At 41.6% G+C, this 13,638-nt stretch overlaps 1 protein-coding gene across 46 annotated transcripts in view; it reads right to left on the bottom strand.

Moving 5' to 3' along the window:
• The window catches only part of EPB41L1 (erythrocyte membrane protein band 4.1 like 1), a 229,148-nt gene that overhangs the window by 59,612 nt on the left and 155,898 nt on the right, over positions 1 to 13,638 (bottom strand). For all 46 annotated transcript variants that reach the window (XM_072996982.2, XM_072996991.2, XM_078393198.1 and 43 more), the window contains one exon: positions 8,029 to 8,193. In XM_072996982.2, coding sequence (XP_072853083.2) covers positions 8,029 to 8,193 — 165 coding nt within the window. The remainder of the gene's footprint in view (positions 1 to 8,028; positions 8,194 to 13,638) is intronic.

The raw sequence follows: 13,638 nt of genomic DNA, 5'->3' as shown, positions 1-13,638 counted from the left end.
CAACAGAAGCAGACACAGAAAAGAGACCCAGTGGCAGACCCAGATGGCAACACTTCTCCATGTTTTCATTAAAACACTGTTATAAGACCAAACAGTGTAATTCACAGTATCGCGGGTTTATACACCTGCTTCTCCTCCAATGTTGTATGTCAGAAATGCTGCTCAGCAGTACTCCTCCTCGTTTTACATAAGACCAGTCTTTTCATAAAAATAAATGGCTCCAAATCTGACATTAAAAATGACCTTATTAAAAATAATAATAATAATCAGGGGGCAGTTCATTCTCCCAAGACAAAACATGCACACAACTGAGGATCACAAATGCAGTTTCCCGTTTTTCCCAGGCTGTTCACTTATCCAGTTAGGAATTCAGTTACATAATCAGTTGCAAGCAGGCCTCCTCCTGGCAGATACCCTGCCAGGAGGAGGCCTGCTTGTGACTACTTTGCATGCACACAGCCCACCCTGCCCAGATTCTGGTTTGTCTCTTTGACCTCAAGTTAGCCATTCTGGGCAAAAGGATTTCCAAGACAACTCCAACAGGAAACAACTGGATAACACTTTTTTATCTAGCTACAGTACGTGCTTTAATGTACTCATCTATTCAGATACAGTATGCGTTGCCACCCAACTTTTGTTTGTTCAGTGATCAATACCTGTATATCGATAATTTTCACTACCTTTAATTCTTCCCTTTCTATTGCTTCTGGCTCTTTGTATTACAGTATATTCCACCACCACCACCACCCCACTTTCATCTAAAGGTTAAATTTAATCTTCTTTCTTTCATATACTGATCGGGTGAAGATGTTTCATCACCATAAACATCTGAATCTGTTAGCCTGCACCTGGATGTTTTTGATCACTTCCCACAGCTAAGAAAAGCAGTGTTTGCTTCTACTTTTTGCATGGCCACTCCCAGGAATGTTGGCAAGCCTTTGGGTGTGAGTCCCAAGTCTGAGACTGAGTCTTTGGTACTAAGTCTCAAGACCGAAGTCCGACTTCCTATTAAGAACAAGATTTTTCCCCCCCAGAAAAAAAGAGAGGATGGTTCTGAAACATGAGTTGAGTCCCAGTCATTGAAAAAAAATAATAATCCCAGAGTTATGAACTTGTCAAGTCACCACACCAGTGACTTGACAGCAAGTCTCGCGACTCAAGTCCCCATCCCTTGCTACTCCCCTACATCCTGCCCCCAGGATATGTATAAGTATTTGTCAACAGGGATAACACTTCATACACATGTTGAAGTGGCATGCAGTCTTTGAAAGCTTATGCCAAATAAAACCTGTTAGGTTTCAAAACCTAAAGCTCGTGCGTTTCCATTATCGCTTCAAAGGCAATATTGTGAGGGCATAGGATCACTGCTAAATATAGACTGAGCCTATGTCTTGATAGTTTTTGAAATGGGGTGACCCATGCTTGTGCAATGGCTACACCAGCAAGAAGAAATAAATGCCAACAGTAGCATTTTTAAATAAAGCAATTAACATTTTCACACAAAAGCACTTTACTGAATGCAGAGACTCATTAACCTGGCAGAGTACAAAGCACTGAGTCAATTTACAGATTTTACACTGGTCTTTTTCCTCTTTTCAAAAATCCGAAGCAGGTTCAAGAGATCAACTTTCTTGAGTGACAACCTGTACAGATAATCTAAACAACAATGAATAAGATAGGCACCAATGATAGATTTGGGAACAGAGAATAAAATGCTTCTTTCTAAGCTGCCTGGAAGAAGACTGTAAATCAAGAATGTCAGATATATCATGCATATTTGGTATCAGATGAGAAAGCCCTGGCTACACTTATCTTCATCCTTTGTTCATGTGATCAAAGAATCCTTTTCCTTTAAATTCTGTACTTGCCTTCCTTTATAGTTTGGATCACTCTCAAGATTCTAGTCCTCTGTGAAGAAGCTGCCTAACAGCCAACCCACTAATTAATATCCTTTCTTTCTTTTCTTCCATTCTAGTTCATTGCCTCTTCTTCCTTGTCATTTTGGAATACATGCTTGCCCCATTTTTGATCCTTACCTCCATAGCAATTCATCTTCTTTTTCTTCAGCAAAACACCTTCTAAATTGCCCTAATCTTATTTTACCTTGCTCGCCGTTATTTTTTAAAACCTCCCACTCATATCTGTCCAGCAAAAAGCAAAACAAAAGAAAACAATAAGCATGCTCTTTTCATGTAAACTGTTGACACTTTTAGCCAGGATATCTATTTCGGAGCTCTGTGTCTAAACAGAGAGAAGGCAAAAGATCTTTTCTGTGAATGGGCAAATATCAAACAGGGTCTTCAGAAAAGCACCAGCTCCTTTCAGGTCTCTGAAAAACTCATCTTTCCAGCTTTAAAAGCCTTTTTAAACATCTATCCTATTCCATCCCCCCCACCCCACCTCCCCTTTTGCTTAAAGAGAACTTTCATCTTGGTAACAATCAGACCCTCTGCAGTAAGTAAAAGCTCTGCCTTAGAATCTCCCTGTTGGAGATACCAGCTAAAGAGGCTGCCTGAGATGAAAGCAACAGACAGGATCTGATTCTTTCCACATTTTTTTTTTCAGTCCTGTATGTCACATTATTTATTTAGTCACTCTTACCTCGACTTCTCCTCTGCAACATATTATTCTAAGTGGCTTCCAATATGTATGAAACAAAAGATTCTCAAAAAGCAATCAGCATAACATGAAACATTAAAAAAAAACTCACAGTAAAATGAAGCTCTTTACACCTGAGAGTACCAATTTACTGTTTTAGCTTTAACAACCTTCGTTTGCTGCCTTTAAGAGTTTTGACCGGGAGGGACCTTTCTGAGCTGGGGTAACTATTAATCAATCCAGCATTCACCCTCTTTGCCTCTGATTTTGAAGTGAGCCATGCCTCTCTGTCTAAGAGTCTTTTCCCTACTTTTTCACTCAGTATTCAGTTAGTCATGTAGTCCAGTCAGTAGTCTGTTGTCCCTAGAATTAGAGTCAGTAAAGGCCTGTTCCCTTAACCAATACTTTTTTCCCCTACAGTATGTTGTTTCTGATCTGTTCAGAACTGTGAGAAACTTTTTTTCTCTTTTACCAGTATCTCAGAGTGAGTATTGAGACTGTAAGTACCAGTTAATGAGACCAATTAAGGGGTGGTTTACTCTGGGGAGACTTGAAGCTAATTCTGATCCATAGGTCCCTGTGCTTTGGCTGCATAGCTAGAGGGTTGCTGTTTTTTAAAGCCAGAATTCACACTCTGCCAAGATTTGCATGCACATATATAAAAAGACAAGAGAAGGAAACGCATCTGGCATTTTTTCTGTCCATCACCCCCTCCTTGTGTGATACGCACTAGTGATCTATTCCAACACTCTTCCTTCGGTCATCTTCAATTCTCCTCTGTTCACTTGGCTTCTAATAGCAGCTGCTAGCACCGCAGCCCCTTATCATAGAATCATGAAGTTTGAAAGGGCCTAAAAGGCCATCGAGTCCAATCCCCTGCTCAATGCAGGAATCCAAATCAAAAGATAATCTGCCAGGTGGTTGCCTAAATTTCTTTTGAATACCTCCAGTGTTGGAATACTCAGCACCTCTTGAGGTAATTGGCTCCATTGCCATACTGCTCTAACCACTGGGAAGTCTTTCCTGATATTCAACCGAAATCTGGCCTCCTGTAACTTGAATCCAAGTTGAACCTGCACTCTGAATTGATTGTGAATAGATCCTTCACTTCCTCTGTATAACAACCTTTCAAGTATTTGAAAAGTGCTATAATATCTTATCTATCATGTTGAAGAGCACAGGAGCCAGGACTGAGCCCTGGGGTACGTTAGTCCACCCAGTTTAATCATCACCTCTGAATACCATTCTGTAGCCAACTGTGTATCCACCTGACAGCTGTTTTATCCAGCACACACCTAGTTAGCTTGCTAATCAGAATATCATGAGGCACTTTGTCAAAAGGTTTGCTGAAGTCAAGATATGCGATGTCTACTGCATTCCCTCTGTCTATCAGGAAGATCAGATTAATCTGGCAGGATTTGTTCTTGATAAACCTGTGTTGGCTCCTAGTTCTTACTGCATTGTTTTCTAGGTGCTTACATAGTGACCACTTTATAATCTATCCGAAAATTTTCCTTGGAACTGATGTCAGTTGACTGGTTTTGTAGTCCCCAGTTTCTTCCTTTTTTGAAGATAGGGACACCATTAGCCTTCTTCCAATCATCTGGCACCTCACCCATGATTTCAAGAAAACAATGGACAGTGGTTCTAAGAGTTCTTCAGTCAACTCCTTCAATACTCTTGGATGCAGTTCATTTGGCACTGGAGATCAGAACTTGTTCAAGTGAGTAGGGTATTCCTAGACTACAGTCGTGTCCTGCTTAACAATTACCCCATATAATGACGAATCCGCTTCATGACAATGTTTTTGGGATCACAACTGCAAAATGTTTTAATGGGTTTTTTTCGCTTTGCGACAATCGGTTCCCTGCTTCGGGAACAGATTCTTCGCATTACGACGATCAAAACAGCTGATCGTCGGGTTTTCAAAATGACCGCCAGCTGCTCAAAAAGGCTCCCCACTGTTTTTAGGAGGCATTTTTCACAAGACAGGCAACTGAAAATGGCCACCGTATGGAGGATCTTCGCTCGACGAGGAGGTATTCAGCCCACTGGAATGCATTGAACGGTTTTCAATGCATTTCAATGGGCTTTTTCATTTCTCTTTATGACGTTTTTGCTCTACAATGATTTTGCTGGAATGAATTAATGTCGTCAAGCGAGGCATCACTGTATTATCAATCTCCAACTGCAATCCTATTCCCCCCCCCCCACTTGCACTTCACATTGTCTGTAGGGTCAAAGTTTGTCCTTTGCGAAAAGGCTGAGTTAAAATAGGAATTGAGCACTTCTGCCTTTTTTTCCCCTGTTACTATTTTCCAACTCTGTTGAGTAGCTGAGCCACTGTTTGTCTTTTGCCACGCACATAACTGAAGAATGCTTTTTTGTTATGTTTATTGTCTCCAACTAATCTCAGCTCATTTCCAGCTTTTGCTCTCCTAGTGCCATCCCTGCAATTCCTTGTTACTTGTCTGTACAGTTGTGCCCCACTTAACGATTGCCCCGCATAATGACGAATCCGCTTTACGACGATGTTTTTGTGATCGCAATTGCAATCACAAAACAATGGTCTGAATGGGGGAATTTCGCTTAGCGATGATTGGTTCCCTGCTTTGGAAACCGATTTTTGCTTTACGACGATCAAAAACAGCTGATCGTTGGGTTTTCAAAATGGCCACCAGGTGCTTAAAATGGCTCCCCGCTGTGCTTAGGGATGGATTCCTCGCTATACAGGCACCGAAAATGGCCGCCGTATGGAGGATCTTCGCTGGATAGTGAGTTTTTAGCCCACTGGAATGCATTGAAAGGTTTTCAATGCGTTTCAATGGGGTTTTTAATTTCGCTTTACGACGTTTTCGCTTAACAGTGATTTCCCTGGAACGGATCGTCGTCGTTAAGTGAGGCACCACTTACTCTTGTGGCCTGGCCTCCTTTCTACTTCCTATATGTGTCCATTTTAATTTAATGTCTTCTCTGAGCTTTTTGTGAAGCCACACACTCCCCCCCCCTTTTTGTAAGGATCTCCTACCATGTCCTCATCATTCTCCTGAATTTATTAAAATTGGTGTTTTTTTAATCCAGCTACACTCTGCTTTGGTTTCTTTGAAATCCAGATTTCTAGGAGAATATGGTTGCTCTCACCCTGTGCTCCCCTTACTGTCACTTCCTCCACAAGTCATCTCTATTGGTTAGAATCAGGTCAAGCATAGCTGGATCTAGTTCCTTTCTCCACTTTTTGTAGGAGAAAATTATTTTTCCACACAAGCCAGGAATATTTTGAAAGGGGCATATGGAGCAGAATTTGCCTCTGGTAGATAATTGAAATCTCCCATCACTACTTCACTGTGCCTCTTTGAAATGCTTGCAATTCATTCTTCAAAAGCTTCACCCGCATCATCTCCTTGATTGGTCAGTCAGTAGTAGATTCCAACGACCATCGTCCTTTTGTTTTTTTGCCCCAGCTACCTTGATCCAGGTGCTCTCAATGAGACAGCCATTCTCCTCCAATATTTCTGTGCATGAATGTGTATTTTTGAAATATACTGCAATTCTACCTCCCTTTCTATTTTTTTTCTTTTTGAACAATATATATTGTTACATTACTGTATTATGATTCTGCAGTATCTGTTTTTGAAAAGTATATATTTTCCTTTCAGATGTCGAGGGGCCACTGAACTGCAATACTTCTGAAAAAAATCTGTTCACTTTTGGGTTTTTTGTTTTTGTTTTTGAAACAAGCCATCACCTCTGTATATTTTTTTATTTAAAAAAGGACAATATCAATGCACATGCAAGACTAACATAAACATTTGTGCATCTGTATTAGAGAATTAAAAATGTGTCACAAGGGGCTACTCTGTGGCTTAAATCCTACTGCTTAGCATAAGAAAATTCATACCTTTTAGCCTGTTCCTAACCAACAAGGGAATATCTCCATAACAATTCTTGAGGCTTGGTATCTTGATGCTCACCCCTGAGAATTGCAGCAAGGACTTGTTATTTGCCATTTGGAAAAAGACTGAAAGTTACTAGTTTTCTTGATTTCAATTTGTGGAAGCATTTCCTATATTTATTCAACTGCTCACCCACTACTCTTATCTGCCGGACTGCTCAATTTTAAAGCCATACTACTGATAATTGTTTGGTGTTTACCTTTATTATGTGGCTTGTTCCCTACCTTACTCCTCTTTTATACCTGGCTCATCCGCTACTCCCTAAACTTCACAACTGAAGACTGGTTCAACGATTGATTTACTGGTTTAAAAGCTCTCCAAACCTGGACAGCAAACACAGCATTGAAATGCAAGTATTACAGACATGTTCTAATATAACCTACACTCTAATTAAATCTCTCATATCAAAGCTGCTTTCCCCCCATGTGGAACCTGCTGAAATAATCATAATCATTTAGTTTAATAATAATATATGTTATCTAGGTAATTAGGTGCATTGAAAAGGAGAAAAACGGAAGGCTTCCCACTGACCACCATATTTATTTTTGCAAAATGCCTCTTGGGGGTGGTCACAGGCTGTATAAGCCTGTCTGTGTAGAGACAGCAACAACTCTAGGGCCTGTGCAAAGGAGGTTGAGGCCTGAACCTTCCCCACCGAGGCTTTCCAGATTGCAACAGACTCAGCAATTTAAACAAAAAAAGTCTCCATTGTAAATCCTCCTGTAAGCAAGCTCTGTACAGGAAAGGCAACTGGCAATTCTCTCCATGTAAGGCTTTTCAACAGTACATCCTATCCAAGTAAAGAATGTATGGGAGGTCCAGGAAACAAGGAAGTGGTGAGTCTTCACCCCCAAATTTCAAGGAGCCCCAGTAATGAGCTAGCAATGAAGGACCAGGTCCCTCTCCACTTATTTGGCAGGGAATAATGACTGTAGTTTCCATGGAGATGTGAAGCACTCTTTGGATATCTTTCCACCCCTACAGGAAAGTGGAAATACCCACAAAAAACGAAGGGCAAAGTCTCTGCACAAATGAGGCTCTTCAAATTTAAAACATGGCTTAAAACTTCTCATCTGTATGCTATTAATAACATTCTCCTCCTTGAGGTATCCCAGCTAAGGCAACAGCTACGCAAGTTCCCCTTCTCTCTCTCTTAGTCACACATACACAGCCTACACTTCATTTTCACCATAATATACAAATAGCAGGCAGCCCACGCTTAGAAATGTGTGAGTCATTCACACCTGCTTTCCATGTGCATCCTTCTGGGGAATTCGATGCGCACACATGTGTCTTTGTCAGAGATGAAAGCATTAATTGCTTTAATCTTGATCACAGATTTTTTTATTTATTTAAATAAGGATTTTAGATAGTGATTTTCCTGGAAAAAAGGATGATCAATGGTGGTAGCACTGTTTATAATAAATAAGCCACAGAAATGTCACTAGTAAATTCAGAGCCAAGAAACACCTCTTACCTCTACTTCACATTCATACTCTGAGGCATCAAGCAGGGTCACTCTGCAGATGGCACTCTTGAGCTTCTTGGTAACTTTCTGAGGAGATTTCTGGGTCTTACTAGGGGTGGTTTTCTCGGATATCCCATCTGCTTCACTGTAGTCCTTTTCATCCATGTCCACAGCCTAGAAGGGGGGAAAGGGAAATGCAAAGTGTCCATTATTATTGTGCACTTAGGTTAGGTTGATGCCCTCATGAACTAGGCACCCCATGTTTTTCTGGAGGAAACCATAAGTTGGCTGACAATGTTTGACAACTTCCTACAGTTTGGCACTGCAGAGTATAACCAGGTACATAATTTAAATGCACTGAAAGAATGATAATTTTATCTCTGGAATTCTGGAAGTTATAATAGTGATGCTTGCAGGAGGGGTTCTCAGAACTATAGGTATGATAGTCCACTGTAGCAGAACCAGCAAAGAGTCTTGTGGACCCATGAAGATTCACAAGTTCTATTTGGCATGCTCTTTCATAAACTACAGCCCATGTCATCAAATTATGAAGGGAGACGCAATATCAGAATATTAAGGAAAATGGATTTATTACACTTTAAATTTGCCTAAAGCAATCTGTGGACTTCTTCAGAGGCAAAAATTAGCAACATGTAATGATCTCTTTCAGTTTGATTCCATGATCCACTAAAGTACCGAACCACTAAACTACTACTAAACAAACTACATTAGAAACATATGGAGGTGGGCTGCAGACCATGGAAAACAATGTTAAATTTGTCTTTGTCACTGTTATGTGCTGTAAGTAGAGATGGGGGTATTCGTATTCATATACAAATATGAATACCCCCGCACAGGTGGAATTAATGAGAGTCCGGCCCCCTGGGGCTGGACCGTCTACTCATGCATCCGCTGCTACTGCCGGCCCCACTCTTCCTTCCAATCACTCCAGAGTGCCCAGCTGATAAACAGCCAGCCACTCCCACAGCCTACCCCATCCCTTCCTCTCCCTGCCTTAGCCCCCACACCCACCGACACACCCTTACCATAATCGCCGGTGCCGAGGGCTCCATTTGGCCTCCTAGTCATGGCATGTAAAAAGGGAGACTGGCTGCCCTTTGCAAAGATGGCTGCTGGAGCTTCCCTACCCTAAATGAAACCACAGCTGCCGTCTTTGCAAAGGGCAGCTAGTCTCCCTTTTTACATGCCATGGCTGGGAGGCCAGATGGAGCCCTCGGCAGCAGCGATTAAGGTAAGGGGCTGTCAGTGGGTGTGGGGGCTAAGATAGGGAGAGGAAGGGGTGGGGGTAGGCAGCGAGGGCGGCTGGCTGTGGGGGTGGCTGGCTCCCTATCGGCTGCCGATCAGCTAATTGTGGCTGGTAGGCACAATGGTGGGTTTTTTTAATAGAAAGGGGGGTGTCGGCAGGGATGGGCAGTGGAGGGGTGGCTGCAGGGTGGTAGTACAGGGTGTGTTTTTTAAATACCCCCCAAATTGACAAATAAATTCATTATTCATTGCTTCATGGGGGCAACTTCGTGTTTCATTGCTTTTGACTACTCATGAAGCAAGACTCGCCAAAATGGTGAATCGTACCCATCTCTACTAATGAGTACCCAGCCCAAACAATTGAATGTGGCTACTAAATGCAAAATAAAATAAAATAAGGATAAAAAAACACAAAAAACACATCCAGTTTCTAAAAACAATGCGGCCTTCTTTTCAACATGGCAACCATGTGCTGATGGTTCCTCTTTGCTTCTATTTTTCCCAACCCTCTTGTCTCATGTACCACAAATGTGTCAGCAGGGCCTGCTTATCTTTCCAAACGTTCACTGCACATTATTTGGATTAGAAGATGCTTTATCAAACATTTTATGAACGTGACAAAGCTGACTATGGAGATTTATGCAATCTTTCTAGCGCTCAGGGTCATGGGGCTTCAGCACCTCATAAAGCACTGCTAATGATACAAAATGGCTAGCAGAAAAATAAGAAACACATCCCCAAAAAGCAAATTTATTAGATATGCATTAAATCTCAGATATTATCTATCATTTACCTTTCTTTCATACATGTTGATTCCTCTCCTGTCATCCATATAAAGTATACTAAATATAAAGTATACAGAGCCATGATCTCACCTGTGTTTATGCCAGCACCCAGCAGTGTTTTATCTAAATGCTTCCACAGTAAATTAAAAGGGGAGGGGGACAGAAAACAATGGGCAAAATCCCAAGTGGACACAATAATTTCCCAAGGGCAATTTGATTCCCGTTGTGATGCTGTATCAGAACACTGTACTATGCCAGTGGCCTGGCATTCTCCCAAATGGACTGCTGTGATGTTTCTCGGTAGAAAGACAAAACTCCAGTAGAGACAATGCTTCAGCTGATACAGTAGCAAGGAAAGTGAAGCACTTTCCATTAGTGGTATTCCAGATATCAATCCGGCACTCAGCAGTATAATCAGAACTGGTTCTTGTTGTCATTCTAATCTTTACACTAATAGAGGCATATCTGACATAGAGAAACCCAAGGGGAAAAGAGAGATTGGCTGAAGATTGGTTTCTGCCATGCAAGACAAGCCTTTGACAGAATTTCCTGGAGAGAGAAGCTCTGACATTGTTGACACATCCTTCTTGTTGGGCAGTACTTGCTGCCCTCCACAGCAGAAGCACAAAGTTCGTTCATCCAAAACCTTATTCAGTGCTCCTGGCAAAAGAGACCTTCCAAATTAATGGACATATGGGCTCTGAAAAAACGTACAATAATGAATCATGTGAGCCTTCTCAAATATGGCAATAATGGTGATCTTCTAATGCATAAATGTTTAGTGCCCCCATTCAGATCACCTTATCAGCCAATGTGAGGAAACCATTCATGTGGACTTTTCTGTACGAACTTTGGTCTTCATTCGTCAGGCTGGATACAGACCACAGTTTGCATCCCAGAATCTTCCTATTATACACAACTACAGATGTTTCCAATAAAATAGGCATGTCTGAAAAGTGGGCATTTAAAAAAAGAGCACATTTCATATATGTGCAGAAAGGCATACACCTTTCCCATTTAGTCAGTAGGGGAAAATGTATGCAAGCAAGGTGTGTGATTTGGAAAATGTCCACAAAATGAGCTTTTTAAAAGTTTCAAAAACACACCACTACACCCACCAGATGAAAACAGGAATAAACCAAAGAATGGAAGCAGTGAAAGGAAGAAGTCTAGAGAGGCTGACCAATGTACACCTCTATAATGATCTGCTTCCTAACTACTTCATGGAAATACCAGGACTTCAGAAGGTCTTAAGATTGCTAATTGCCTTGCTTTGTCAGGGATAGCAAACTGGTGGCACATAGGTCATCCCCACCTAGGGCGCTTCTGGAAAGAGTGCTCATGCACTCTTTGCCGTGCCAAACTGTGAGGCATTTCACAGCTTACTGTCTGACAGCCATCCTCTTCTTGTTTATTGAGAGAAAAGTTGTGTGTCAGGTAAGAAATGATACGGCATTGTGCACTGGCAGCTAACGGATGAATGACACAGTCCGAAAATGTCACCTGACATTTTGCTTTCAGAGGCATTTGCATTAGGAAATGAAAGATCACCCCAGAGAGCTCTGTAATGAAGAACAGCACTCTGGGGTTGCCAAACATAATGCAAGAGGAGGTGCCTGTCAGACTGAGAGTGATATGTGTCTCTTCCCTGAACTGTGGTATGATCATGTCAGCAGTGTTGATGTGGTTAAAAGGAGAGAGCAGGATGGAAGCATGAATTGTTCTCTGCTTAGCACATGTCCTCAGCCCTCACTATGTAGGCTTCTATACCCAATTCTTACTTGCCAATGGGTGGGGTCTCCTGCAAGGTAAAGGAAAATGAAAAAAGAGCTGTCCTCCTGGCTGTGCTTTTCATTTTGCAGGGCAACCTTCCATTTTTTCACCCTTTATCTTTGCAGCTTGGTTAAAAGAAAACCAAGGTGTGTTGGTTAAGGTGGGTAATGGTAGCTGTTGGGGGAGCACCTCACCTCAAAGTTTCAGCCTGGGGTATCCCACTGCTGTGGTCATGGCCAGTCTAAGGAGAAAACTTCACATTCCAGAATGTCCTCTGAATGATAATACAAACTTTCTGCGTTGCTGGTTCTTTCTCCGTCATTCTTGTCTTCAAATCATTCAGGATGCACAAGCTGATCATGATTCTGGGCTCTTGTCCTTATTTTTATTGGCAGTTTTGTCTTGTGTTTGCCTGTAGTTTCCATTTTTCTCTCACTAGCCTTGCATCTAACACCTGGATGAAGATCCTGTTTAGCAGTCTGGGTTGGGTCTTGGCCTTAAAATCCCGCCTATCATCACACTATACAACCTGACATTGCTGACTCTGCTGTTTGTACTCTGTCACCTTGGCACACACAGAATCCCAAACTAGCAACTATCCAGATTCTATAAGAGGCTCTCTTTGACCTTATCCCTTATTAGAGTGTTAATCTCTTAAAATTAAGAGAAAAAGGAAATGCCACCTCCTATTAATGGGGGAAAAGACAGAAGGAAACAAGCTTACTTTCTTCTTGTTTATTTGTATACACTGTGTGCAGAAACTCCAGCAGGTCCAAAAATGCAGCAGCCATACGGCTAACTGGAGCTTCTTACAGAGATGACATACGCTGTCCCAATTACAGCAGATCCACTGGCTGCCAATCCATTTCCTGAATTCAAGGTGTTGGTTCTAACCCATAAAGCTCTAAATGGTTTGGACCCACACTATCTCCCTTTATAAGCCTCCTCGAGTGTTAAAATCATCAGAAGAGGCCTTTCTGTTGGACCCCCCCCACCTTCACAGGTACATTTGGGTGGTACATGGGAGAGGGCCTTCACTGTTGCTGCTCCCAGACTTCAGAACCCCCTCCCACAGGAGGCTAGGCTGGCCCCATCTTTGCTATCCTTCTGCAAGCACGATAGCAGATCTTTCTCGTAAGACAACTTTTCCCTGACTGGCTGCCTGAGTGGGGTTTTGAATGGATTGTTGTACATTACTGCTCTGAATGTGTTTTGGTGTTGCTTATGTTTTTGCATGGTATTTGTTTCATCCTTTTTAGTATTTGTATACTTATTGTTGTTAGCTTTAATATTGCTTTTTAATGATGTAAGCCACCTTGGGTCCTTTTTAAGGAGAAAAGCAATAAACAAACAGACAAACAAATAAACCTTATTTGTCTACTTGTATTTAGTATAATAAATCTGCACACTATCCAACTGGAAAATGCCACCAGAACAGTTTACAGTCAAAAAAACTCCAGAACAAGCAAAGTAACAAATATACCAAAATGGCTGCCTATTAATTGCTTGCAGGGGTGGAAAACTGGTAACCCTCCCAATATTGTTATATTCTAACTCCCTCAAATCTGGGCAACATTGCTAATGGCCAGAATGATAGCATTTTGGGTTTGATAACATCTAGATGGCCAAAGGTTCACCAGCTTTTCCTCTACAAAAATCAAATGCTTCCACAAAGATTGTTATGACAAAATTCAGCTCTCTAGCTTAAATCCAATTGTTTAGTTCTCGTAAACAAACTCACTGAATCAAGTACTAAATCATAACTCTACACTTATGTAAATCCCAGTGATGGAAT

This window comes from Pogona vitticeps, chromosome 4 (assembly GCF_051106095.1).
Source record: "Pogona vitticeps strain Pit_001003342236 chromosome 4, PviZW2.1, whole genome shotgun sequence".
Lineage (NCBI taxonomy): Eukaryota > Metazoa > Chordata > Lepidosauria > Squamata > Agamidae > Pogona > Pogona vitticeps.
This window is presented reverse-complemented; position numbering and strand designations above follow the sequence as displayed.